The sequence below is a fragment of the Epinephelus fuscoguttatus genome, linkage group LG11 (genome assembly GCF_011397635.1).
Source record: "Epinephelus fuscoguttatus linkage group LG11, E.fuscoguttatus.final_Chr_v1".
Lineage (NCBI taxonomy): Eukaryota > Metazoa > Chordata > Actinopteri > Perciformes > Serranidae > Epinephelus > Epinephelus fuscoguttatus.
The window spans coordinates 16481154-16508907 of NC_064762.1; the positions used below are offsets into that span (position 1 = coordinate 16481154).

At 40.4% G+C, this 27754-nt stretch overlaps 1 protein-coding gene across 1 annotated transcript; it reads left to right on the plus strand.

Moving 5' to 3' along the window:
* Positions 1–27237, plus strand: si:ch211-225h24.2 (uncharacterized protein LOC564539 homolog). The gene is made up of 4 exons (XM_049590325.1): positions 1–414; positions 11974–12030; positions 21409–21524; positions 24515–27237. The coding sequence occupies exons 1-4, from the start codon at positions 328–330 to the stop codon at positions 24951–24953; spliced, it is 699 nt and encodes a 232-aa protein (XP_049446282.1). The 5' UTR covers positions 1–327; the 3' UTR covers positions 24954–27237.
* Positions 27238–27754: the final 517 nt, after the last annotated feature.

Sequence of the window (27754 nt, forward strand, 5' to 3'; positions counted from 1 at the left end):
GAAGTCCAGGTGGTCGAGCCTGCGTAAAAACGCACCAAACCCACGCCAAACTCTTACGAAATAGTGAGCGTCATAAAAAAAAGCAGCTCGATCCTTGCAGCTCCTGGCACTTGTATGAATGAATAAGCTGTTTTCAGAGAAAGCCTTCTGGATTTGCTGCTGGAGAAATAACCTCAAGAGCGGAACGCGCTGGGTGGTGGTGCGTCGCTGCGATCTGCACAGAAAACGGGATCAGACTGTTCAGGGTGAACTTTAGGTTTTTGGCCAAAGAAGGCAACTTTTTTTAAACAGCGAGCAAGACGGCTTGTTTCAGCGACAAGTGGAGATATGTTCAAAAAAAGCAAGAGTAAAGTGCTGGTGGATTATGCGTCAGAGGAAGACGACATGTCCTGGCACTATCATCACTCCTACAAGGTAAAGAGACCGATGGAAACTCAAACACATCACCGCAAACAGTGACAGTCACTTATGCCCAGTTTCTCTCCACAAACAACAGGGTTACAGATGGCAAAATGATGATATACAACTACAGTGTTTTGGAAACAAGTGTCAATATGAGGCTGAAGGGCTGAACACTAAAGAGCTTTATTTCTAAAACACCTCAAATGAGTTGTGTAGCTGGAAATGGTTTAACACACATATTATTATAAAGTAAATGAAAAATAAATCCATTAAAAGCACAACTGATCATAATTTGACTGGTTTTCAACCACATTTATTTCATTTGAAGCTGCCAAACCTCCCAAAAAGTGACCAAAATACACCTCATGTTGTTAAAGTGAGATTGTGGAGCAGAAGGAGGAGGAGGAGGAGGAGGAGGAGGAGAAGTGCTTAAACTCCTGTCATGTCAGCTGAGGAGGACAGTGACAGAAAATGCTGAGAGGTCAAAGAGGTATCTCATTGTCTCCCCAGACCCCTGTGCTCTTCATGGGGATATTAAATGAATATAACTGTGATGCAACAGGAGAAAGAAAAAATTCTAAACATAAATAAATATCGGTACAAACAGGTATGTATAGAGACTTTCAAGTCGAGTAGAAAGACTCTTAAAACTAAATGTGTTCAAATATGAATCTATTTGTATCCTATAAAGCAGAAAGATCAGTTTGGCTTGAGCTGGAAACATCGCAATATTAAAGAAAATTTGAAAATAATAATGCTATCAGTAAAGTTCATCCTTAACTTTGTTTATTGTGCATTTTCTCTCTTTTTTGGGGAAATGAATTGCACTCAAAATATGAGTTTAGTGCGGTGAAAAGGGAGACAAAATAAGAACAAAACAAAAAAAACGGAAATGATTTAAGAGCGGTTGGATTATTTACACAATATTATCACATGTATTACTAACATGATATCACTATATTATTCTTTAAAAAATAAGGTAATGTAAGGTAAAACTTTAATGTACCCAAGGGGCAATTTGAGATACAGACAGTAGTCAGTAGTACAAGAAAACAATACTGGTATGTCCAGACACCCCTGATACACACACTTACACACACACACATTTCTCAGGTGAGCTATGTTGTGTGAGGTTTAAGAGACTCTGTATCAGCAGTTGCAAGCAGCTGGGCTCTGTCAAAGTGCTGGGGGGCAATGGAGATGATAAGACACACACATGCACACAAGAAAAGACTAAAGGCATCTAGCAGTCTGTCTCATAACAAGTGGCAAGCTGACATGTTTATTTCTTCAGCATTTTGCAGTGAAACCCTCTCCAATGAGTGTTTTACAACCTGTGGAACATATATTAGGTTTCCAGTAGAGTATATATGGGACGAGTTAGATGCTGACTTCGAGTTTAATCGTAAAGTTCTAGTAAAAGGAGACGTAAGAATGATTTGGTTGATATACAGCAAGATGCCAGAATCTCTCGATAGACATACCATGTTTTTCCTCCATAAAGATTATCACCATGATGGAGTCAAAATAATGTGCTGTCATCATGTTTGTGGTATTTACTTGTCTTACTGTACGCGTGATAAAAAGTTCTTTAAACTGTGTAGCGACTTGAGCTTTTATTGAGAGAATATTTAAGCTGTCAGAGGCACACTAATGCATCAGTTGGACATGTGTTGTAGTGCTTGAATTAGTAAAACTACACATAACAAATAAGATAATAAGGACAGATATTAGAAGATGAGACGCAGAGCAGCTGAACAAAAAAGGATAATTTTTAACACACGTGAAGAAGAAAATCATTTTTAAAATTCATTTCAAAACATTGTAAACTTGTGAATGTCAGATTTCACCATCAGCATTCACTGGATGTATAAATGTGTCATTAAGTGGGCAATTGGGTAGATCAGCCAACACCACTTCCCAGCATTTTTCATTTGTTGTTGTGATAATGTCAAGATGTGTGACCCTTGGCTGGGTTTTATTGGCTGCTCTTAACTTCCATCCTGGGAACCAACGTATGTGGCCCTTATGTCCGAAGAGCTGCTCTGACTTCAGTCTGCGACTCTGTCTCCAGTGGTCACCATGTACTTTGGACGATAAGAGCTGATCTGAGATCAGAGCAGCGACTTTGCCTCAGAATTCCTGGGAAAGTCATCAGGGAGGTCTCCTCAAGTCGCCATGGCGATTAAGTACATGCAGGGGTCAGAGGTCGGATCATAAAATGTCGTCAACACAGTGAAGAGCCAGCTCCAGCCCAGCAGTGATGCAGGATGGAGCGAGGATAAAGATAACACAGTCTGGACATGCAGGCTTTTCCTTCCCCTTATTCAACCCACTGTGTGACCCACCTCACACAGAGAGAGGGAAGCTGGTAGGCTGAGAGATATCTGGAGTGTTTCAGTGTCATAATCACATTGCATTAATATTTGTCTTAAAAAAAACTCCCTCAGAGTCATCAAAGATAATCAGACTGTCAGACTGAATTAGAAAAATGTTTAATCAGCCTTAAAGCCACAAAAAGGGGAATTATAGGGGAAAGACAAGGTTCAAAATAGGGTTATTGATAGCAGTTATCTTCAGTACTTTCCCATTATTTTCTTGACTAATCGATTAACCTTTTGATCTGTAACAAATGGGCAGCTATACTAACTTTTACCTGTACCTCAGCTGCATATTAACTCAGACATGCATTCACCTGCATCTTATCTGCACCTGCTTATTGTATTTTGTCCCCACATAGTTGAAAGGCCCCTCTAAAGTCCTATAGATTAACTGAGGAGGTAAACACTCACTTAAAATGTATAATGCTGGTTTCTTTCTTATGACTTCCCTAAAGTGAATTCAGGCTATTCCCTCAGACTTTATGAAAACATAATTCTTTTGGGGCTCTGTTATTGAAATATATGACTAAACCCTTTGACTATGCAACAAGAAATGCAAAGTTAATAACAGCCATTTCATGCAGAGGCTCTAGCTTAGGGGCCCTCTCAGCCTTTGGGCCCAGTAGGCCTGTTTGATAATCCACCCATGTCTGTAACATGTCAGAATATAGTGCACAGAATCAAATATCCCAGAAGGCAAGCTGACATATTCATATTATTTGCTTTGTCTGACCAACATTTTAAAACCATATGCAGTTTACAATCTTGGAAGCGTTTGAGAAGCTGTAACGCCGTCATTTTTGTTTAAAGAATGACTTAAAGACATATTTCACTGCTGAAAGATGGTCTTTTCATAAAATTAGGCTTAATTAAGATATTAATTATTTTAAAATTGGTGCGACATGACCAAAGAAACATAGAGAAAAAGGGCTGTGGCTTTCACTTTTTCTCAAGAGGTAGAAAACCTACAACTGCAAGAATGCACTGCACTGCATCGGACCAATTAACATGTCTGCTGGTGGGTGATGTAATGTGAGCTTGGCCATTTTGACACAGAAAGTAACTGTGTCTGGTAACAAAAGATCTTGAGTTACAGTTAAATGGTATGCTAAAATATGATCCTGGAAACATTTGAACAGGCAAAACAGTAGCAGAATTCCAGTTCATATCTGATCAGTGCTGCTGAGTTTACTGTTTGATCGCAACTTTTTCTCTTTTTTACAATACAGGCAACAGTATGGCGCCAACTTCCTGTTCACAAATTCTCATATTACAGCTAAACAGTGCACTAAAATGTATTTCTGAAAACATTTTACTCGAGAAATAGGCACTACAGTAACAGGCTCATGGTTTATATTTGATCGGCACTGCCTAGTTTTACTGTTTAATCTGAGTTTGGTTGGAGTTTAAGAGAAAGAGGGTTGACTCTCTCTTGATCTTCTCCTGTACTCTTTGTTTTCACGGTGGCAGGCACACTAAAATGCAGAAATACAATCTGTAGTTTGAGCAGCAGCCCTGAGAGCCAGTGGAAATAAGCTGAGAGATGAACAGGGAGATCTGGGCACTGGTAACATTTACACATACTGCACTCACTAATATGATACAAAGCTGGTTAAAAATTGGAAAAGTATCCCTTTAAGTGATTAAAATTGTTACCAATTAACTTTCTGACAGCTGACTAATGAATTAATCAACTATTTGTTTCATTTACTTTAAGTCAAAAAGTTTTTTTTGGCACTTTTAAATTAAGATTTTACATGCCAGTATTTACAGTTATAACATTAAGTGGTCTTTTAAGTGTGAACTGAGACAGATTCAGACATAATATCTATGGAATACTGAAATGAAGCCTCTTTTCTTCTTCTGGGAAGTACAAGAGCACCATGGGTAGGCTGTCTGAGAAATACACCATGTGTGTAACACAGTCAGTTATACAGCAGTAATACGTGTAACAAAGTCAAATGTACATATGCAATATTAAATATTTGAGTCTCTGTTTCTGTACCCCTATGTTCACCTATGAAGGGGCGTCTCCCACCTTTAGAATTTTTAAGCATGTTTATAAGTTCATTTTTCAGCCTAAACTTATTGTATATTATGTTAACATATTCCTGTGTCACTTCATTTGTGTAGGGGGTTGAGTTATATGGTCGTAATTGGCGGAGGATTTTGTTTTTACCTCTTGCTGTCAGTTGTCAGGAATAAATGGATATCGCCTCCAAAGATATCCACAGTCTGGGCCTCTTCATATCAACACAACGCAGACAACACTCGAGTCCACTGGTCACATAGAAACAGTACATCAATAAATCAATCAAACTTTATTTGTATATGTTCATGGCTGCTAGTGCAGTTCAGAGTGCTTCACAGAGGACTGTAATAAGATAGAGCAAGTGTTGACTGCAAAAACAGTAAGAAAGACAAAAACAACTTAACAATGTGACACCAATGCATAATGTATGTGCATACATGTAATCATTAAAATAACAGTAACATGTGGGGCCAGTTGCACAAAGCACCCTAAGTTAAGATTTTCCTTAAAGTCTAGGTTAAGGTTTCCTTGAAAAAAAGTCAGACACAAAACATCCTCAGGTCTTTCCCCTAAGCTTTCCTTAAAATGTTTACTTAAGGCTTTATGTTTTTCTCCTTATCTTGGTGTCATACTTAAGGAATTGCTTAAGGTTGAGTTTATGGAGATAAATCAAAAAAATCAGGGCATCCCGAGAAGAGTGGAGAACCCGATGGACACGCTTAATGATGAGTAACTGATCTTGCACTTAAAATTTGACCAGAGGTCGGTTTATGATTGTGACTTTCCAAAGCTGCACTCTCCCAGCCCCTTTACAATTAATGATTGCTCTGCGGTTTTATGCAACAGGATCTTTCCTGTCAGTTACTGGTGAGGTATTTTATGCAAGCCTAAAGTGTCATACTTAAGGAGCAAACTTAAGGTGCAAGACAATGAAATAAACTACAAGGTCTGCCTTTTTTAAGTAACATTTATTTGTCCAGAGAGGTTTCAGTGGCTCTGTCTCACCTGGAAAGTGCTCAGGACAACTTATTTGCTGGTTATACTGGGACTTACTGGTGGGGCAGCAGCAGTCAGGGTCCAGAGGCCTCCCTAAAGGGATGGAAACAAGTCTATTAACATGTCTGACTCTTGTACAAAGTAGTGTTTTCTTACTTGGTTAATATAAACAAGATACAGTTGGTATCTTTCCTCTGCATTTGTTTGCTCTGTTATTTTTGTTTTATGACAGAACAGATGATTTCCATGTGGCGCCAGTTCAGTGAGTTGAAACTGTAGCGTCACTTATACAGACAGACAGACAGACAGACAGACAGACAGAGGCCAGCAGGCAGACAGACAGAGCCAGACAAAGGGATAATACATCCACAAACACACAGAGGAATAAAAGACAGAGAGTGTAAAGGGGGAAATTAATATCTGCTCTCCCTCCACAGTGCTCGAGGGTGACTGTAGTGTAGGCCCTGTGCTGTTGCTTGCTTTCTCACCACTCACTCTCTATTGAAGTTCAGCAGACTATAAGAGGCAGCTGTGGGCTTGCAGGCAGTGCGTGTGCCTGTTTGTCTATGGCTTAAAGCGCTAACACACCTGAATACTTCAATAACACCACTTTAATTCCAGCCCTCTTTGTAAAGTGGGATCATGAGAGGACAGATCAGGTCTGAGCAAAATCTTCAGAAGGCCTCACATCTAAATCATTAGTGGTGAGGAGAAGAAAGGTAAAGCTGGGTGGATTATATGTTGAAGGGGTTAGGGTTAAAAGTTATGGATATCAAACGTCTGTAAGTTTTGTTGTACAAGTTCAAACCAAAATAGGGCTCGTTTGAAGCATCTTTAGATTTAAAGAAATAGTCCAACCCTCTGCAAAAATATGATTATTTGCTTTCTTACCATGAGTCAGACCAGATGGTTGATATGACTCTCATATCTGCACAATGAACAGCGAGCCTGGCTCTGTCCAGAGACTCCTCATGTAAAGCACAATTTGTAATTCTTACAGCGATAAATGAAATACAGTTAATTTGTGAGCCTTAGAGATGACACAAGTGTCCGCACACAGTTTGGCAACGAAAGTAGGGCTGGGTGCAACAGCTTTTCAAGCTATACGAGGGCATCAATCACCAAAGATCGTGAATGCTGCTGTAACAAACTGACATTGACAAATGATGACTGACATACACCTGTGTGCAGTCAATGAGTGTGTAGAAGACTTTAGCATGTGGCCTGATATATACATGTGTTTGGTGGAGAAACCTAATGTTAGCATGTACAACAGCGAGAAATTTTAAGCATACAAGTTACGACTAAGTTATCTATGGTCATGTAGAGAATGTCAGATATCACAACATAGATTCAGAGTTTTGTGTCTTGTAATAATGAATCCTCCCAAGCCAAGGACAAGGACACAAGACCACTATGTATGAGGGTTCGGTCATAATTCTCAAACCAGAAACCTACATCCTAACAGTCAGGGTGTGTCGTCGACTTGCTAGCGAGCCCAGAGCTCGATGATGGGCTGTAGTCGTTATGCAAACATAAATTCTGCTTCTGTTTCACTGTAGCATGAGAATTTTTGATCAAGTCCACAGTCCAGTGGTAGTCAACACTTTTGATAGCTTGCAGCCACAGATGCTTAAGTGAAACATGTTAAACAGAAACACCTGTTCCTGGGAATTGGTTGTGATTGTTATGGAATTCAGTAGAACTTGAGTGGGCTGTTGCAATATCAATTCTGACAACTGAATAAGCAACAGCCATTTTGATACAGACAACAATTTAATCTCAATGTTAGTTTGCTAATTTATCTAGATGGCTGAGGCAAGATGCCATTTCTGTTGCCAACACACGTGTGCATATTTTTGATGACGCTGGCTGTAAAGGGTCGATATTGACACAGATTTTAATATCTGGTTTCACTTGTAAGAACTCCAAAAATACAGTAAATAAAAGTAAAAAAAAAAGACTACATAAGTGAGGCTGTGTGAGGCTAACATCCTGGAATAATAAAAATGTCAAAATGGTAAATGTCTTCACTTGTATATTTTAGTCCTCTGACCACTCAAAGTGCTTTTACGTTACATGTCTCATTCACACACACACATTCACACACTGGTGGCCAAGGCTACCATACATGGTGCCACTTGCTACTCAGTATCTATTCACAAAGTCTCTCACCCCGATGGAACAGCCGGTTTGGGGTTTTAGCATCTTGCCCAAGGATACTTAGACATGCAGACTGGAGGAGCTGGGGATTGATCCGCCAATCTTCCAATTGATGGATGACCTGCTCTATCTCTGACCCCCAGCCATGAATGCTGCAGGCTAGCTGTTTCCTAATTTCCAGTATTTTTGCTAAGCTGAGCTAACCACCTCATGGCTGCGTAGCTTCATATTAAGCGTACAGATATGAGAGTGGTGTCAATCTTTACGTCTAAGGGCCATTTCATAGTCAACGTACGCAACGCGAGAAAGCGCACAAGCGACGCACTTTCTTTCATAGTCAACAAATTAAATGTAAGCGACGCGGGCGACACTTGAAATGCAATACATCGCTCATGCAGTAGGGGGTAGCAGAGTCACCGGTACATTACGGCTAGCTAGTACTGCTATTTTATTAGTGCAGGGCACTAGAACTGTCATATAAATGGGGGTGCCCGTACAAGTTCGCAAAGTTTTTCCTCTTCGCCCGCCATATTTCATACCTGCTTCTTCTGTGAATAACAAAAAGTGGTTAATTTCAAGTACGTTGCTTGCATTATCACCCCCGCTGGCAGCGCATGGTATTACATGCACATTTTGAGATGCAAGCACGCATCATGGCGGCCAATGCGTCTCGATGCGTCCTGATACATTCGCGTCTGCGTGCTTTTGCGTCGACTATGAAAAGGCCCTAACTCTTTAAAAGAAAGCGAAAAAGCATATTTGTCAAAATGCTGTACAGTTCCTTTCAATATATTTGGTCTAATGTTTGGTGAAACATACAAGTGCTACAGGGAAAAAAGCATGTTTTGAGTCCATGAGCTTGGAGAATGTATTATTGTTGGTGTGCAATGGCTGTTGGGCACTTCTGTTTGTACTTTGGTATTAAAATTCACTGTGCGTCTTTATTGCCTAGTAATCTGGCTTTTTTAGACACAACACTGTGGTAAAATTTACACACTTGCACACAGACTCAGTCAGAGAGGGGAGAGTGGCAAACAGAAAAAATGGCCCCCTGAGGTGCAGAGGCAGAGCTCTTGCTTTCTGTTGTTAGGAGTGTTTCTTTCCCCCCGTAACACCACTCTCTCTTCCCTCCCCTCACTCTCTCCCTCTGTTCCAAGTTGTTAATGCTTTTACGCTCTAACGGTAGTCAGCAATCAGTATGTGTGAGTGTGTGTGTGTGTGTGTGTGTGTGTGTGTGTGAGTGTGTGTCTTTGATCGGCTCAGGTGGCGGAGACCCAGCAGACTTTGCTCAGACATGTCCAACCGCCGTTTCTCCTCCCCTCTCTCTTTCTCTCTGGTGGAGTTGTTAGATGTTAGAAGTTCTTACAGCTTTGATCATTTTACAGGAATTCTGGCTCCACTTCCTTAATCTCAGGCTCAGCTGCGTGTCTGATGACTTCTTGCTGCTGCCCTCTTCTCATGATTTAATGTTTTTAATGCATTTGGAGTCAGGCCAAGTCAGGTCCGAAGTCTTAACAGGCAAAACACATGTCAATGACAATGTTAAATATCTGACAAAATGGATTTCTAAGGTTAAAAACATTCTTAAAAGGACGTCTGTGTTTAAGAGGCCCTTGAAAAGACGACAGACCCCTGCCCTGTTATAGTGCTTTTTCAAGTACCCTCTGATGTCTATCTTTCAGCTCCAGTTCCAATGTGACTTCTTGCCGTTCTGTACTCTGCTTGCTCGTTTTCTAATCCTACTGAAACGTGAGGACGCAATTCCTCGATCTCGTGTGCAATGGATCAGGGACATGTTATATTATATTAGGTGAGATTCGGTGACCCTTTCTGACATAGAAGAGGAGCTTCCCTTAAGGCCTTGACAGACCCCATGGTTGGCTGTTGGTCAATGCTGGGCTGTTGGTTAGCGTCGGTTGCCCTAGTCTTGCACTGGTGGCCCTCATCAGGCCATGGCGGCCCTTGTGGGTCTTTGTCAGCTCTTTTTCAATCAACTCAGCATGTTTAATCAGTGTTGGAGATGGCGGTGTAATGAAATCACCAACAGGCTGGCACTTAAGCTGAGTGCATGAGAAGAGAACCGGAAGGGAGGAAAACGAACTGCTAAAGTCAACAGGATGTGAGATCAAAACAAACTTGTTGTATGAAGTAAGTAAAGTAAGTTTTTTTTTTGATTGACAAATACAGACTACCACCACCTGCTGGTATGAAGAGCTGTTCCCTCTCAAGCAGGTGCAGAACATACATGCTTGTTGGCTGTGTGGTGTGTTTAAGTGCAACAGGTGCAACAGGTGACGCAGGTGAAGTGAGGCAACACAGTAGTCAGCCTTCATCGCTATCAGTTCTTTGATGTTTGTTTGACGTGTCTGGACCTTTAGTGTGAATATGAGTAGGATAAAGGTATTGGTTAGATATCCTGCTCCGATAGACTCTGAGAATCAGGATAGTCTCTCCTAAATTTAATTTAATTTAATATCTATTTTTTTTATTTTATTTTATTTTATTTTGTTTTATTGTATTTTATTTTATTTTACCAGTATTTGTTTTCTTCATCTTTCTCTCTTTATTTATAATCTAAACTCCAATGGCATTATTTCAGTGTTACTGATGAAGTTGCTCCTATTACAATGAAACTGGGTATTTAAGCTTGTATTAGTTAAGCTTTTACTCTTCCATTTAGTCCTTTTTCACTGTATTCATTATTATTATTATTATTATTAGTAGTAGTAGTAGTAGTAGTAGTAGTAGTATTACTGATATTTTAAATCTTTTTTTTATTTTAATACTCAAGGATCTGCTGGATCTTCAGGAGTGGCATGTTTAGGGTTGTCATAACTTTCAGTGTTATAAATTGTTTAAGACTGCAGCGTCCCGGCTAATAACCAAATAGAGCGTGTATCATTAAGGCCACTGATTACCACAGTGTCGATGGTTGGAGTCTGGCCCCGGCCCCCTCTCTCTCCTGTGCCTTTCCTTTTCTGTCCTCCCCTTATAAAACAAACAAACAAACAAAAAAAAAAAACAGAAATACCCCAAAAATAATCTGTAAAATAAATAACAGATTGTTCAATACTGATTTGTTTTTATTTTAATTTTGTTTTTGATATTTACGTGACTATGCGCGTAAAGACTGTTCACTTCCTGTTTGGGCTATGACAGGCCTACTGAAGTTATATTTACTTTCTCTTTGTTCAGGGATTTTATAAGGGCTAAATATGGGAGTTGATTCTTTTGCTCTCAAGTGTCTTAAGGGAGTCAAGTCACCATAATTCAATTAGGTACAACTTTATTGTCATCATACTGGTGCAAAACTAAAGAAAAAAAGAAGGTGGTTGTAATAACAAGTATCTAAATGACAGTGAAAGTTCATTTAAAAGGCAGGATGATTACAACTATTGTTTGCACTGTAAACTTCCTGTACGAGTTAAGTCTCACAGCAGTTAAGTCAAAGTCAAGTTAAAGCCCAATTTTTGTGATCTAACTGCAAGTCTTGCTCACATGTCTACAGGTCTGTATTCATTAGTCATTATCACTATTTTATTAGATTATAGCACTTAAAACTAAGTCACAAAGTGTTTCACATAAAACAATGAAACTATGAAACTTGACACAAATATTATACAAAGGATATATGAAAATGGAAGACTGATGCACAATGGAGCCAAAATAGCTCCACTTCAACACTCAAATAGAGTCATGTACTGTCGAGTCAACAGGTCATGAATTTATTTTCTCTCCCTTTTGTTTTAATCTGCCGTCTGAACTCGGTGGCTTCCCCTCATCCTCTCCAGTCCTCCATCCACCCATCCCTCCATCTCGCCTGTTTATGTTATACCTCTGAAAAAGGTTGCCCTCGATTTTACAGGAAGAGCCTGCACACACTCTGCACACACACATCCCTGCTGCAAAGTGTGGAGCACTGGTGTGTGTGTGTGTGTTTGTGTTTTGGGGGTTGCTATTTGTGTTAACTCACCGCTTGTGTATGTGTGTGTGTTGCAGGACAAAGACATAGAAGGAGAGGAAGAGGAGGAGGAAGCTGTCACTGCAGTGTCCAAGGTAAACAGCGCAACTTTACATCTATTTGGATGTAACACAGACACAAACACACAGTTTGCTTCTTAACTTAAACTCAGTTTACACAGTGACACCCCCTAAAGATATGTACTCATTCGACACGCTCTTATCTCTTATCACACGGGCACCAGCACACAATATTGCACATTCTGACATCACACTTGTGTAACCCTAAAAGAATCTAATGTCACCAAAAACTCAATGGCCTCAACGCCCTCACATGCACAGACGGTTTGTGTTTGTCAGATGACCACAAAGTGTTTCATGGTGCACCTGAGGTGAAGCAACAGGGTCAGAGGACTGCTGTGTTTATCTGTAAACAGCTGTCAACCCATGCTTTATCCTCAGCCTTATCACTAGAAAACTGTCTTGTTTGTTGTTGTTGTGTGTGTGTGTGTGTGTGTGTGTGTACTTGTACAGTTATCCTTATCCTAAAACACACTGTCTGGAACTGTGGAGTGAGGTCACTGCAGTTTAGGGTAAAGGTTTTTACAGCTTGGGGCTTTATTTGTTTTGACCAGAGGTGGAAGAAGTGTTCAGATCCTTTATTTAAACAAAACTACTGATACTACACTGTGAAATTACTCTGTTACAAGTAAAAGTCTTGCATTAAAATGTTATATAAGTAAAAGTATGAAGGTATAGTCAGTAAAATGTACTCAAAATATTAAAAGTAGAACTACTTTGTGTAGAAAAAGGTTCCCTGTGACTGTTATACTATTATTTATTGTATCGTTACAGTTTTATTACTCATGCCAGGGGTGTAAATATAGACAGTACAGGCAGTGTGGTTGCACTGGGGCCCATGAAGTGGGGGGCCCATGGAGAGAGTTGTTATTTGCATGAAAGCGTGCACTAGGACCCGTCGTAACTACCGTATGCCACTGACTCATGCATTGACGCAAAAGCAGGATTTAACTGTTGTTGCTTGAGGGGACGCTAGGTTTGAGCTATGAACTGAAGATTGTTTTCATTATTTTATTGATTGTTTGGTTTGGGAAAAATAGTAAAAATAGTCAGAATGAGAGCCGAGGGGGATAATTTAACAAAGTTTGCTTTGTCCAACCAACAAAACAAATAAATCAAAACCATTAAAGATTTTGAAGGAAAAGCAGCAAATCGTCACATTTGTGAAGCTACATGAACGATTATTAAAATAGTTGCCAATTAATTTTTTATGTCAGTAGACTTATTGTTTCCTGTGTTACATGTCTTACATAAACTGTCAGGTAGTTTAATTTATAACAGACATCATATTTTAAAAACCTTCATGCTGTCTTTCTGATACATGCAGTGAAGTAAAAAGTACAATATATCCTTATGAAATGTAATGAAGTAGAGGTATAAAGTGGCCTGAAAAAAAATTCTCAATTACAAGTAGGGCTGCATCGATTAGTCGACTAATCGATGACTAATCGACTATTAAAATAATCGGTGACCATTTTTATTAGTCGACTAATCGGTTTGAGTCATTGCAGCTTCTTACGTTCAGATATTGGCAGCTTTACACACTCTCCCATGACGGTGAAATAAAACCCTTTGGCTTGAGTACGAAACAAGGCATTAGATGACATAATTTGGGGTTTTATGAGAGACAGGCCGACATTTTTAAACATTTTAACACATTTTTCGATAAAATGATTAGTCGACTAATTGAAGAAATAATCGACAGATTAGTCGACAATGAAAATTAGGGTCACGGGAGGAGCTGCAGCCCTAATTACAAGTATCTCAAATTTGTAAGTACAGTACTTGAGTAAATGTACTGTACATTCTACCTCTGGTTATGACCACCATTCACCTCCGTGCCGTGGTGTAAAGTAGTTATGACTGGCCCAATAGTGTATGTTATCGTGCACATATCGTCTTGTCACATGATCCATGACTTGACATTGGATAACATTAACATACATATTAGCCAGCAATCATCAATGCATGTCTGTATATCACAAAAAATACTACTAAAGAAAATGAGAAATTATTAGTTCAGTTTAACAATTTTAATAGTTTATTATAGTTAATTTGGAATAAGCATATAAATTTGTTATCGATTCCACCGACTATTTTACAAAAAAAAGAAAAAATAACATGAGGGAAATGAGTTTGCCTTTTCAAGGGCATATATAGCAAATATAGCAAATGGCACTGAGAGTTGAACACAGGCATATTTCCAAGGTGGCACTTTCTCTTTGGGCCCCCCACCTCACAGGCCCCAGTAAAACTGCACTGCCTGCACTGTCTATATTTACACCCCTGCCTCTGTGGTTAGCTTAACATAATCAGATATTTAAATCGTAAAACACACTTCATCTCAAGCCGCGAGAAACAAAATAAAACATCTTGGTTTGTGTTTGCACTGTTATAAGTAATAAACCCTTAGTTCACCCAGTTAGATGTGAAAGCAATGATTTAAACACAAAGGATCTTACTCTCTAAAAAGGTCTATCTCTGTAGGGTCCTTTACATAATGATGTCAGACACTTGGAGCAACAATCTGAGCCTGTCAGTGGCAAAAAGAAACACTTTCAGAGATGTAGGCTACAGTGTGGGTGCATATGCCTCGAATATTTACAGTGCAGCCTGTTTTGTGGCAGCTGGTTACAGCCCTTTAGCTCAATACTGAACCTATCAAAAGTTTGGTAAAAACTGTTCCCATTAGTCACTTAAACATAAAAACATGGGGAAATAGGGCCCAAGTTGAAAAATACCAAACATAGTCTTTTAGTTTAATATGTAATTTGGCTCCCAACCTGCTCACCTTGGCATTTATGTTGTATGATGCTGCAGTGACTTTCACTTTACATAGTCGGTTGCTCTCGATTTGACGGAGGTATAGATTTTAATAGCTAAGGAGTACATCTTTTAGGTTAGGTAAAACTTTAGGTGAACAGTTATAACATTATGAATTAGACTTAAGGTCAAAGTGAGTTTAAGGAGAAAATGTCTTTGTGTAAGAATTTGTAAATACTGGTTCTATGATGCGGGTTTGTCAAGTGGCCTGTTTGTGTGCAGGAAACTTTATCTGCAGCTGTGCCCACTCCAAACAGTGTGTGTGTGTGTGTGAGCAAGATTATGCGCCGTGTCTTTGTTCATGAGAGATATGTCACATCTCCTGATCTGTACTGACAACAAGTCTTTACTCGAAGGTGTGGTCGTGTCTGAACTCCACTGACCGTGTAAAACCTCAAACACTCACGCTGTATTGTCTCTGAACTCCGCCTGCCTTCCTGCTGTATGTATAGCGACTGTAGATGACTTAGTTCACAGGACATATTTCACGACCTGTCCTGTTTGTGAGGATAGGGCTAGCTGGGCTTGAGAAGGGAAGGAAACGCAGCATTCTTTCGAGGAGCTGGGCCTTTTGGACGGGAACAATCGCTGTGGAAGAAAAACAAGGCTGAAAATAGCCACAGACTGCTCTGACACCGTGGAAGGCTACAATTCCTCCACCGTCCACTGTTTTATGCTCATATTAGGACACGCAAAGTAGGCATGTAGGCCTGGAAGTGGAGGTCCACTGTAGTTCATTTTCATTCTACAGTGCTGTATAACCATTGTCCAACATGAAAGCAGATCAGCAACACCCGTGTCACAGCTCAAGTGTCTTAGGTTATGTTTTCAATTTCATTCATTCATGTTGTTTCCTGATTTACTTTAAAACTCACATCTCTGGTTTCAGATCACTTCACTTCCTGTCCCTGTGTGTTTTCCCTACCTGTTGATGACCTCACCTGTGTCTGATTGTCTGTCCCGCCCTGATTAGCCTCACCTGTGTCTTGTTATCCTTCCCCTCACCAGAGTATTTAGTGTGTGTCTTGTTTTCCCTCACTGCCACTTCGTCTTAGCTCCTTGTGTGTCTAGTGTTGCAGCATTTTGTTTCCCTGTGTCCTTTTCTTTTTTTTTTATAGCTTAATATGAGCAGAGGAAATCTCTGTTCGAGTCCACTCTCACCGGGTTCACCAGTTGTTACCATCTGTGTCTGTCATGTGATGGGGACCAAAAAGACTTTTTCCCATAGACTTACATGGCAAAGTCTATGGGAAAAAAGTCTTTTTGGTCCCCATCACATGAAAGACACAAAGAGACGTCTGACAGTTTAATTTTTAGCATCACAACCCCGGCGAAATGACTCCCTTCTCTATCGGGATTTGATCCATTCTGTCTGATAACATTTCAAAAGGCGAGAAGCCCGTGCTCGAGACACTACAGGGGAACAGGGTAAAATTTTAGAATAATAGATATCATCATGAAACTTCCTCAGCTGATTACTTACAGTAGTATGAAAAAAATGTATTACAAGTTTTAAACATTTTTAATTATGCAAATTATGCATTATCTCATTACATATGCGCTAATTTGCACTTATTTTAGGAAGATAAATCTGAACATCTGATGAAGCCAGGTGCAAAATTCTTTTTTCATTTTGTTTACATATAAGATGGATTTAAGGATATCTGCTTTATTTACCTAGAAAATCAAATATACTGTCCATAGCCTTTAAAAAAATCTTTTTTTTTTTTTTAAAATGTCACATAATTCAGACTAGGTATGATTTATTAACAAATCCCTCTTTAGATATCTTCAGAATATAGCTAGGTGTATAACTGGAAAATTTGGTGTACATAGGTGCTACAGAGGCTGAGATGTTCGACTTGGAGTATGACAAAAAACTCATTTTGAGAAAATGGCATTCAAAGATTTACATAGGGGAATTTAATACATTTCTATTGGAAACAATTGCTCATAAACAGAATAAATGTTCAGGCAAGGTAATAATAATATAGTACTAGTCCATACCCATTGAGTGCACAGTTGCTCACACACAGTTTCACATGGTGTGTGTTTGGGATACAGGTCATAGGAAATTGCAGATTAAATAGTCAACTGAGCCCATTAAAAAGAGCAGTGTATTCAGACAGAGTTTTTGTGAGTTTGATAGTACGACTGCGATCGAGCCACAGCGATCGATCGCATTTTAGCCATTTTTAAGCATTTTTCTGTTGTTATAGCGCCACCCAGTTGCCAATTAGAGTTAAAATTCTCCAGTCACCTTGAGGCTTCCTGTTCTACATATCTACCATGTCTAGTAAAAATTGATTTGGTGGTTAGGCCTAGATAAGAAATTAGCTCTCTAGCGCCCCCATTTTGTTTGATGGGGTCAATAATGGAGGGGTCCCCTCAGATTATGTGTGGTCATATGCCTACAAAGTTGCGTGGTGATGGGTGAAACCCTTGAGATGTTATACACCTTTATGTGATGAGCCACGCCCTCCGCAATAGTCATTGCCTTGTAGAAGCTCAGTTTTAGTAAGTTTTCCAACTTTTGCCAAGAGGGAACTTTAGATATTGGTCCCTAGATTATGTTCGCCGAGTTTCATGCAGATCGGTCAAACTTCCTAGGAAGAGATCGATTTTAAGTGTTTTTCAAAAAATTCAAAATGGCGGAAAATCTCTATAACCGGAAGTCATGGGTTCTTGAGGCCAATTTGTTCCTCATGAGGAGAGGCATCTATGTGCAAAGTTTCATGTCTCTACGACATACGGGGCATGAGATATGTCCATTCAGTTTGCCATTTCAATCGGTTGCTATAGCGCCCCCCTTTGGCCAATTGATGTAATATTGCTTCATTCACATCCTCCCATGACCCTCTACCACTGTGCCAAATTTCACATGGATTGACCAAGTCAGTCAGGAGAAAAACGTGGAACAGACACACAGACACACAGAGTTTTTGTCATTATATAGTAAGATATTTCAAGCTCATGAAAATTGATTATTTAATAACATGACAGGCATATAAGGCCTACAACTGTAGTAACCCAGCTAATGAACATATTGGCCTACACTGCACAATGCTAACTTTTTGGTAAATTCGGGAAAAACTTACTGCCGCAAGTACACAAAATGTAATAAAATATACTAAATGTATAATTTGAATGTTTTCTTTATAGCAGTTTGAAAGAAATCTCAAAATTGACCACTGCATGAAAAATGTTTTTGCCTGCCATGTCTCGCCATAAGTCTAGTGCACTTGCTCTATGGGCTGTATAATGTGGAATATCCAGGTGATTTCATACAACGCAAATCAAGCTTATTTGGCTTTATGCACCTCTGACCAATTCTCATATAACTGGGGCTTTGAGCACCACAAGCCAAGCGCCATGAAGTTTCATTATATTTGAGAGAAGGCAGACATCTCTACGGCTGATAACTCCAACACTTGGCAGCTCACACCAAAACAATCTAGACTGATAAATAGCACTACAGGCAAGTGGGAAAATATGTTTGAGCTTTCCCTTTAACCTCTAAAAGCAATATCAAAAAGCTGTGTTGTGTTTGATAACCACAATTAGCAATATTCCTAAATTCCACTTTAATCTCCCAGCCTCCATCTCTGGGGTATGGATGGAGGAATTCGGTCCAATAAGAGCTCTATTGTTCTGCCAGGCGTGGAGCTGTAGGTAAAGCTCCCCCACACAGCGAGCCTCAGTGAGCCGCTTGGTTCACCTACGTTTTTGGCCGGAGAGATTACCGGGCGCTGAGCTGCTTTGGATCCAGAGGCCCTGGAGGTTAATGCTGAAGAGAATGGCGAATAGGCAGGCCTCTGTATTTGCACACATACACTGCTGGAATTCAGCTACAGCTCATGCATTGCACACACACACACATATATATACACAGTGATACACTCAATCTGTTTTGGCATCTCTGGTTTCTGTATCTGCAAAGCTCGAACTACAGCAAATCTGACCCACGGTTTACACTTGATGGCACACAGGAAACAAGAAGCAGAGTGAGGAGGGAGACAGAGAAAGTAGAGACAGGGTGTTGAAATAGCTGAGATAACATTTTTGTAAATATTTCTTGATGATAATAAACGCCAAGAAACTGGCAGCGTTCTTGCCTCCAGGCACGTTCGTGATGGTGAGAGGTGAGACGAGGAGGATTTGGCTTTTCATTTATCAGCAGCAGTGCCGGTCTCCTTATGAGATAACACAGTGAGCAAAGTGTTTACAAATCCATCACATAGCTTTAAAAGTGAGAAGAGTGGGATCGTGAGTGTTCTCCTGTGTGTGTGTTACAGGAGAAGTAGAGCTTGTGTAGCCTGTAGAACAAACCGTTCTCATTTAGTTTATGTTATCTAAACTGTGACATTGTGATGCTTGATCTCAGACTTGGTGACAGATCTTATTGTACATGTTCCTGTTTAGTTTGAGAGCTTTCATATCCAGCTAGTTGTTTGCTTATTGTAGCTGCTGCCACATCCTCCAGGAGAGACACAGGAGAGATGTGTAGCGTGTGTTTGTGTTCTGTATGCATGCAGCACTTTGAAATGAGGACCTCCTGGATAGGTAAAACACAGAACAAAAGAAGCAGTCGAGGGGTCGCCAAGGTCAGGTGCATTCATCAAATAGTGTTGTGAGCTCTGAGAATGTTTTAACAACGGTAGAGCGAGGGCAGGCACGGATGTGAGTAGGAGTGAACGTTATGGCCTTGACAGTTGACATTGGGAATTCTTCCCAGGCACGGAGAGAAACGGAGCCAAAAGTTTGTTCCATGATCGCTGAGGAGAGTGGTATCTGCGCTGGGTGGAAAGCAGGGAGGGCAGGGAGGGATTCTGATGTGACGGGGGAGACCAGGGGAGTTTCAGAGGGAGTGGAGGGTCTTCCACTGGAATGTGTCTTGCGTGAATGCCAAGTCGATGCCACACAGGCTCCCTCTCTCCGTATTTATCTATCAGTGACACTGAACCTGTAGTTGTAAGGTTCCTGTCTAACAGCAATAAATAAAGGTGTCTAGTAAAGTTGGTAGTAAGTTTACAGCCCAGTCGCCAGAATAAAATGTTGACATATGTTCCTGCAAACCACAGATATGTTACATTTGTCATATATATAAAATGTATGGTATAAGTGTTTTTAACATCAACAGTAGGGCTGCCAAGAAGCTATTTAGTTTTCAGTAATGGAAATGATATTTCAACATGTCTAAATGTCATTTTGACAAGTTAAAATGTTAATTTAAGATGTTACAAATATATTTAATCTAATTATAGATATCAGTAATTCTAGTTTTTCTTCCTCCCACAGTCCAGGGTGTACCCCGCCTCTCGCCAAAAGTCAGCTGGGATAGGCTGGGATATGACATATGGCTCAGATTACATGTGTATGAGCTGTGGATGCTGTGACACCTATTCAAGTATAAAGCCGAGCAGCAGACAACCAAAACAAAAGCAGGTGTTTTCCAATGAGAGTTCGGGACATGTCCAGATGTGTTAGTAGCGACCAAACCAGGTTTTTTAAGCAAAAACATGTCCTCCTAACCCTTACCTACGCGTTTTTTGTGCATAAAACGAACCACACATTAACAATAGTGTTGTCACAAAATAAAACTAGAAACTGAAATATATAAAAAAAAATAAAGTTTTAGCATATCCGCTAGATATGAAAATACAAATGTAACTAAACTGTGGTTTGCAGAAAAGTACAATGCCGATATTTATTCTGACGACTGGGTTGAAGTTTACCTTAAAGGACTTGTTCAACATATTGGCGAATAAACTTATTCACTTTCTTCCTGAGAATTAGATGGAAAGATCAATATCACTTTTATGTCTATACAGTAGATTAAAAGCTACAGCTGGTTAGCTTAGCTTAGCACAAAGACTGGAAATGGGGGAAACCGCTAGCTTAGCTCTAGCCACAGGTAACAGAATCTGCCTATTAGTGGGGTAACTTCTGGACAAGAAATAGTCCAACACATAACACAGTGTTGAACTATTACGTGATGTTTTTACACTTTGTTTTTTCTGCTGATTATACAAGCAAGAGAAGAGCGTGTTGATTAATGAGTGTAAGGTGCTGATTGGCAGATTTTATATTGAGCTAAGACGATCAGCTCCTGGTAGTGACTTTATGTTTACCAACCTAAGAGTGGTGTCGATTTTATCATCCAACTTTCTGCAAACATGTCCCAAAATGCCCAGCTGTTCCTCTAAGCATGATTGATGCTGCAGAATACTTTTTCTATCTACCTGTGTGATTACATTAACTTAAAAAGATGGGCCTAAACTTGGATGATGGATGTGTATGAGTTTAGGTTTGATGGAGAGCACATTTCATCAGTTCAGAGCCAATGAAGCCCAAAACAAAATTTCAAAAAATGCACATCCATCAATCTGAGTATGAGGCTGCTTTTCTGAATTCCTGTTGACTTTATGAAATCGAACTCTTTTCGTAGAGAATAAATCACTCACAAAAAGGCATCAGAGATAAGAAGCTAACGTGCAACAGATGGGGATAATCTTTCCAGCCTCTGCAGTTCAAGAATCAAATGCTCCCTTGTCTGCTGTTTTCTGTCAGGAGCCCAAGGTGAAGAAGATCATGTTGAAGAAAGAGAGGAGGGAGAAGAAGATGTTCTCCTCTAAAGATGACGAGCACTTCTTGTTGACCGGAGTCAAGCTGGCTGACCGCAGAGGGTGAGGTTACACACACAATAACCATCAGAATGTATGTCTTCGAACTTACTTTAAGTACAAAATGTCACACCCTTCACACTGACATCAGCCTTTTAGATATGGTTACACCATGTCAGCCATTGGGAAGTATGGACAGTGGGGATGAAATTATCCAAATAGGGACCCTCATCTACACCCACTGCATTGCCAGCATTACAATCCACCATCCACCTTTTGCTCTAATGCCAATGCAGGCAGTTTCAAATAAGCTCTTAGTCATTGCCCTTGTAGTGACAGAGATGGAGTGTCGACAGCCATTTCCAAATCCAGTGTCATAGACCCAACCAAGCTTTGTTTTGCGTACATATACTCAACATGATTATACAACACAACAGTCAGTCATTTCAAAACACAGACAAGATTTTCTCGCATATAAAAGTGGGACAGACATATTCCTCAGTTAACCCGAAAAGAAAACGAAGAGAGGAAAGTCAAATCAAACACTGATTGAAGAAATAATTGCAAGGCATTAAATCACAACATCAAATCATGAATGAATAAAAAAAATGAATTTTTATGTATTACCATTTCCAAATCCAGCGTTTATGATGCGTTACTCTATGCAATTCCAAGACTGTTTAGGGACCCCAGTACAATGTTGGGGTCTAACATGTAACTAGTTAGAGTAATTAAATTACAGTTCCTAATCGAGATGTTGGTGATTACAAAGGGGTTTCATTCGACTATATGACTTTCATAAAAAAGTTTATTTGTAGAATATGAATTAAGCATAGTGTTCAGGCAGGACTCAATGTCAAGCTCAGCTCACATCCCAGCTACATCAGCTGATCTCAAACAGCCCAATCAACTGATGGAAGGGAGTCAGCTGATAGATCACATGATTCCTTTCTATGCAACCAATTGGCAAATCTCATTCAGGACACTCTGTTTAAACTGCTTTGGCCTGCCTACTGTTGCTGCTTCCTCTGCAACCTGCCTCCATCCCAGCTCCTCCTTTTCATGTTGACTTATCAGTGTCATTTCTGTTTGTCATCGATGCTGCTCTGTTCTGTTCCCGGGGGGGACTTTGCTGCTGCTGTCCCTGCCTTAGGCTTTGAATGTAGGCACATGGAAGGGCAGGGAGGTTTACTCTATCTGCCTGCGGCTTTCCTCATTTGCACGTGGAAGGGCAGAGAGGTTTGCTCACCCTGCCTTAAGGGCCGTCCACACCAAGAAAGATAACTGTAACGTTAACTATAACGATAACAATGGCAGCATCCACACCAATGAACGATATCGTTGTGTTGCTAGGTTACGCCAAACACACACTGCTCGGTGCGGTCGGCAGGGGAGGGATGAGTGCAGCAAATCTACCAGCCACTTGCATATTTCACCAGCATTCAGCTGGTAACGTTAAATGGTGCTAATTTTGGTCCGTGAACGGTGGTGATAATAATCATAAGGAGGCGAGACAGTTGTTGTCATTCATGTTTAGCTGCGTGAGGTAATGCTAGTTAGCATAACAGCTAGCGTTGGCTATTCAAAAACGTCTTATCTCCGTGAACAAAAACACTCACCACTTATGCCAAAGGTGCACCCGATTGCGTCCCAGATGTCCCTCTTCTTGGTCGCATCTTTATAAAGTCGCTCACTCTTATCATAGAGGGGTGGATTTTTTTGTACCTCGGTGATTAGCCTCTCTCCTACGTCGTCCGCCATGTTGAATGAGTCTGTGCGTGACATAGTGACGTGATGAAAGTCTCGACCTGTCATTTCGGATGGATTTTGATTGGCTGTCAGTGTTTCTGTCGTTTGTCAAATCGCTCTGAAAGTGATCCGAACGATATCGTCCACCGCTATCGTTGTCGTTATAGTTGTAGTGTGGACGCTGCCTTCCACTTGAGTTTAGAACGATTTTTAAAACTGTATATTTATAGTTATATTTATAGTTATAGTTCTTGGTGTGGACGGCCCTTTAGGCTTTCCATGTAGGCACATAGAAGGGCAGGGAGGTTTGCTCTCTCTCATATACGCGTGGAAGGGCAGAGAGGTGTGCTCTGTCCACCTTAGGCTTTCTGCATAGGCCTGAGGAAAGGCAGAGAGGCCCCAGAACAGAGCCATATCACCAAATATAATACTGCAAATGGACATTAAGTTTTTTTTGACTGAATTTTTAAGAGGGTAACTTGTAATTTGTAACCTATTACATAAAAGTAACCTTTCCAACACTGCACCAGTAAATATTCAAATACACGATTTCGACTTGTCAGATTTTACAGAGATAGGTCAAACCCACAAATGAAGGGGGGGTAAGGTGTCAGTCAAACCCTCATTGTAAAAGAGCACAATGCTTTTAGGATTGCAAAATTCCATCGATGGGTCCTGTGAGAAGGAAGCATCTGTGGTAGGGCTGTTGTGCTAGATTGCATTGTTTAGGTAATTACTCCTCAACAATACCAGCTATATGTTTTGTAACTTTGGGCTAAAAATACTGGTGTCACTCGGACATGTTAAATGTATGTCAGACCCAGATCGTTCCTGGTTCACATCAGTGTAAATGGGATATACACAGTGGTCATTACTGGTCAAGTGTGTGTCGCAAAAGTATTTAGAAACTTGATTAGAAATAATGGAGTCAGGTCCAAGCACTTGTATTTGTTTATATGTAATTCAGAGCTTCGTTTGCCAGCATTTTTTAACTTTCAGACCCTTTGAGGAAGTGGAACATGTATGAAGAGGAAAACCTGAGTTAATCACCCCTCTGGGACAAACAACCGGGAATTCCTATATAATGGTTTGCTGTATGGGGGAACGTTAAAGTCTCCAGTGTAAATTTATCTCATACCTTATCCAGTCAGTCCTATTTATAGTTAAGATGTGAGCGGTCAGCTGGTTATTTTATGTGCTAAAATGTTGTCCAATGGCTGCTTTTTAAAGGGACAGTGCACCCCAAAATCCAAAACACACATTTTTCATCTTACCTACAGTGCTTCCTGTTTCTTTCTCTCAAGGTCTCACAAGAAAATCAAGGACGATGAGAAGGAGAAGGAAAAGAAGGACAAGCCAGAGAAGGGCCACTGTTTCTGGGATAGCGTCACCATGACGATGAGGCAGATCTCCCCCACCAAAAAACTGGAGAAGATGGAGGGCTGGGAGCCGCCTCACCTGGAGAACTTACCTGAGACTGTGACTGACGAAGCCCCGGAGGACAAGAGCCAGAAAGGGGACTCGCCAGTGTCCCTCCCCGACACTTTCGGCCTCCCGTTGGAGCTGGCCTCCTGGGCGGGCCGTGGTTTTGAGGAGGACTCCTCCCGCTATGCTAATCTCTCGGACTCCAAGGATTCAACAGCTGCCGACAGGTGGACAGCCCGCGCCAAAGTCAAGCTGGCCGGCATCAGCAGGATGAGCAGAGGGATTGTGTCAGAGAGCGCTTGGGAGGGGTTTAAATAGGAGCCATTGTTACCTTGGATACCCCTCCCTCCTCACTTGTGTACCATCGATGAAGAGGATGAAGACCTGAACCAAATATCTGCTCGTCTCTGTAGTCTAGTTCTGGACGACACCAGTGTTAACTGGTTTTGAGATGCTATTATAAAGCCCTGACCATAACACATGAAGTTTGTCCTTACTGTTTTAGCTTTGAAAGTCCTTAAAGACAATATCAGTCAGTTTTATCACTGGGCTCTTTTTGCCACTTTTGAATCACTGACGTAAACTGTAAATTACAACAAATAAAAGCCTTAAACTACTGTACCATTTTAACTGTGATCCACTGGCCTGGCATTTAGACATTTTATATTGTCAAGAAATAAGAGGAGTGATTTTTTTTATGTAATTATTGTCGCTGTCAGTGGTAGAGAATCAATGAAGAATATGCAAATCTGCTACTGAAGACTTGTTAGCTTTCACTTCCTTTCTGTCTATGCAGCATCTGAGTCTGGAGCCTTAACTTATACATCAAAATTGGGCTTAAAAGAATACTTCACCACTTCATTTGTGTATCAATTACTTACCCCAAGTTGTGTTGAATTCTTGAAGGAAACTCTTGCATACCTTAGTGAACAAATAATCCAAAAGCAGAGAATGTTCTTAATGAATTCACAGGGGTCCACGTCTCACAACAGCAAAACTATATCAAAAAACCTGCCGACAAGCTTTCACACAACTCGTGCAGTATAATCCAAGTCTCATTTATCTAGTCGTATTCTCAACACTTCCCAAACAGGCAGCCCTTTCTGACAGGGAACTGAACTAAAAGTGAAACTTACCTATACTCTCCTCAAAGCCAGACTCCTTTGACAAAAACAGTTATTTTATCTCACTGAACACAGGAGCTGCTGGTCTAGTGCTGCCTCAATCAGTTAGTTTGATGTGTAATTGCGTTACTTTTTTGACTGCAAACTAATGGTCTTAAATGCCAAAGTCACACAATGACACCATTAAACTGACTAAACGAGGCAGCGGTCGACCAGCAGCTCCTGTGTATAGCGAAGTAAAATGACTGTTTTTGTCAATGGGGTCTGGTTTGGAGAGAGCATATATTTTCTCCATTTTTGGATTCATGGAGTGACACCTGCGAGTCAACTCAAGCTGCACTGATTGATACACACACGTCATATGTCACTCTACATATGACATCTACAAACACACACCCTCCCAATTTGGCGGCCTATTTAAGCTGCAAAATCTTCCCAGCTCTCCCTTTGCCTCATCAGTGCTGCTTCTTGCCCTTTCAGCCCCACCTCCAACACAGCATCCACCTGTAGGCTCCGGCTAGAGAGGCATATTTAATCATCATTCCCCAATATTATATGTAAACATATCTGCGGGGAGTGATGAGGCCGGAGTCTAGACGCCAAACTCTATGCTCTGCTGTTGAAATAAACATTTAAAACGTGACTGAATTAGTTTTCTTCATGAATTTAGCGTAACAAGGGTCCAGGAACTGATATACAAATAACTGTTTGGGCCGTGAAGTACTCCTTACAAAATCTGTGTAATCATGAAACAGTTTATGAAACACTTTGGATCTGGAATATCTGTGTGTGTGTGTTTGTAGATGGACATGCATGCACAATTTTTTGTGGTGAATCACAGTCGGCATTGTTACGGAGACTTGAATATCTGTTGTGCTAAAACTAAATCTAATGAATCTAAGCAGCCCCCACAGTATCATAGATTAATACACACTTAAATCTGACGTTGAATGAAGTTAATAAAATTTGTAATGATGACTGTGTTTACCTGTGACAAAAAAGCAGCGACTCCCTGCACCTGTGAAGTGCCTTCTATCTATAGAGTGACATCATGTGTTTGCCATAAGTTTGAAAGACACCATCCTCTGAGCACAAATCTGCTGAGCTCATTATAATCTATGCAGGAGCACGTGGGTCAGCCCAGCATCAGCCATTGAAACACTTACTGGTTTCCAGTTATAATCCCTGGATGCCATTAACTTCACCAGCAGGTACAGCAGAAGTGTTTGTGCTACATTATAAAAACCTGCTCAGTTCTTTAATGCTGTTTGTTAATGATTTTTCTTTCCACACTATCTGTCTTTGCTTCTCTCTTATCTTCTGTTTTAATCTGTTTACTGAATTTGTTTGATACTGCAGTCTGCTTCATTGCAGCCAGAAGTGTACACAGACACAGGTCCACTTTCAGGAATGTCTGTATCCTGTATTTATTCACTGAATGCCTGGGTCACATTTTCTTAAGTGGAATAAAGATCTAGTCTGACTGTCTGGCTCTACGTTTATTCAACACATTGCAGTCTGGAGTAAATCTACGCCTTAATTTACTGGGCTTTGCTTTCACCACCCAGATGGTTTCCAATGATACTGTGGTCAAAACAGAAACATTCTTCCCAAGTTTATTTTTATCACCAGTGTCTGGTCAGACACTTGTAAAAAACACTGAAGGGTGTAGGTTTTGTTTAAACACTGGGGGAGACAAATACTAAATGGGGGGTTGGGGGTCCTACCCCAATAAATTTTGAGAATCAATTACTTAATTTCCTGCATTCGGGTAAAGTTGAATGCATCAGTGCTTATTATTGTTTATGGCGTAAATGTCTTAAATATGGTCAAAATAAAAAAGTCCTTTGCTACTTTCATATTGAAGGGGACGTCCCCCAACCCCCATCCCCCCAAATCTAGGCCTATAAACATACTGTAAAGTAATTTAAAAAATGGGAAACCATAGAAATTGTTCTGTAAAATAACACTTTGCCTCAATTTCCAAACCTTTAA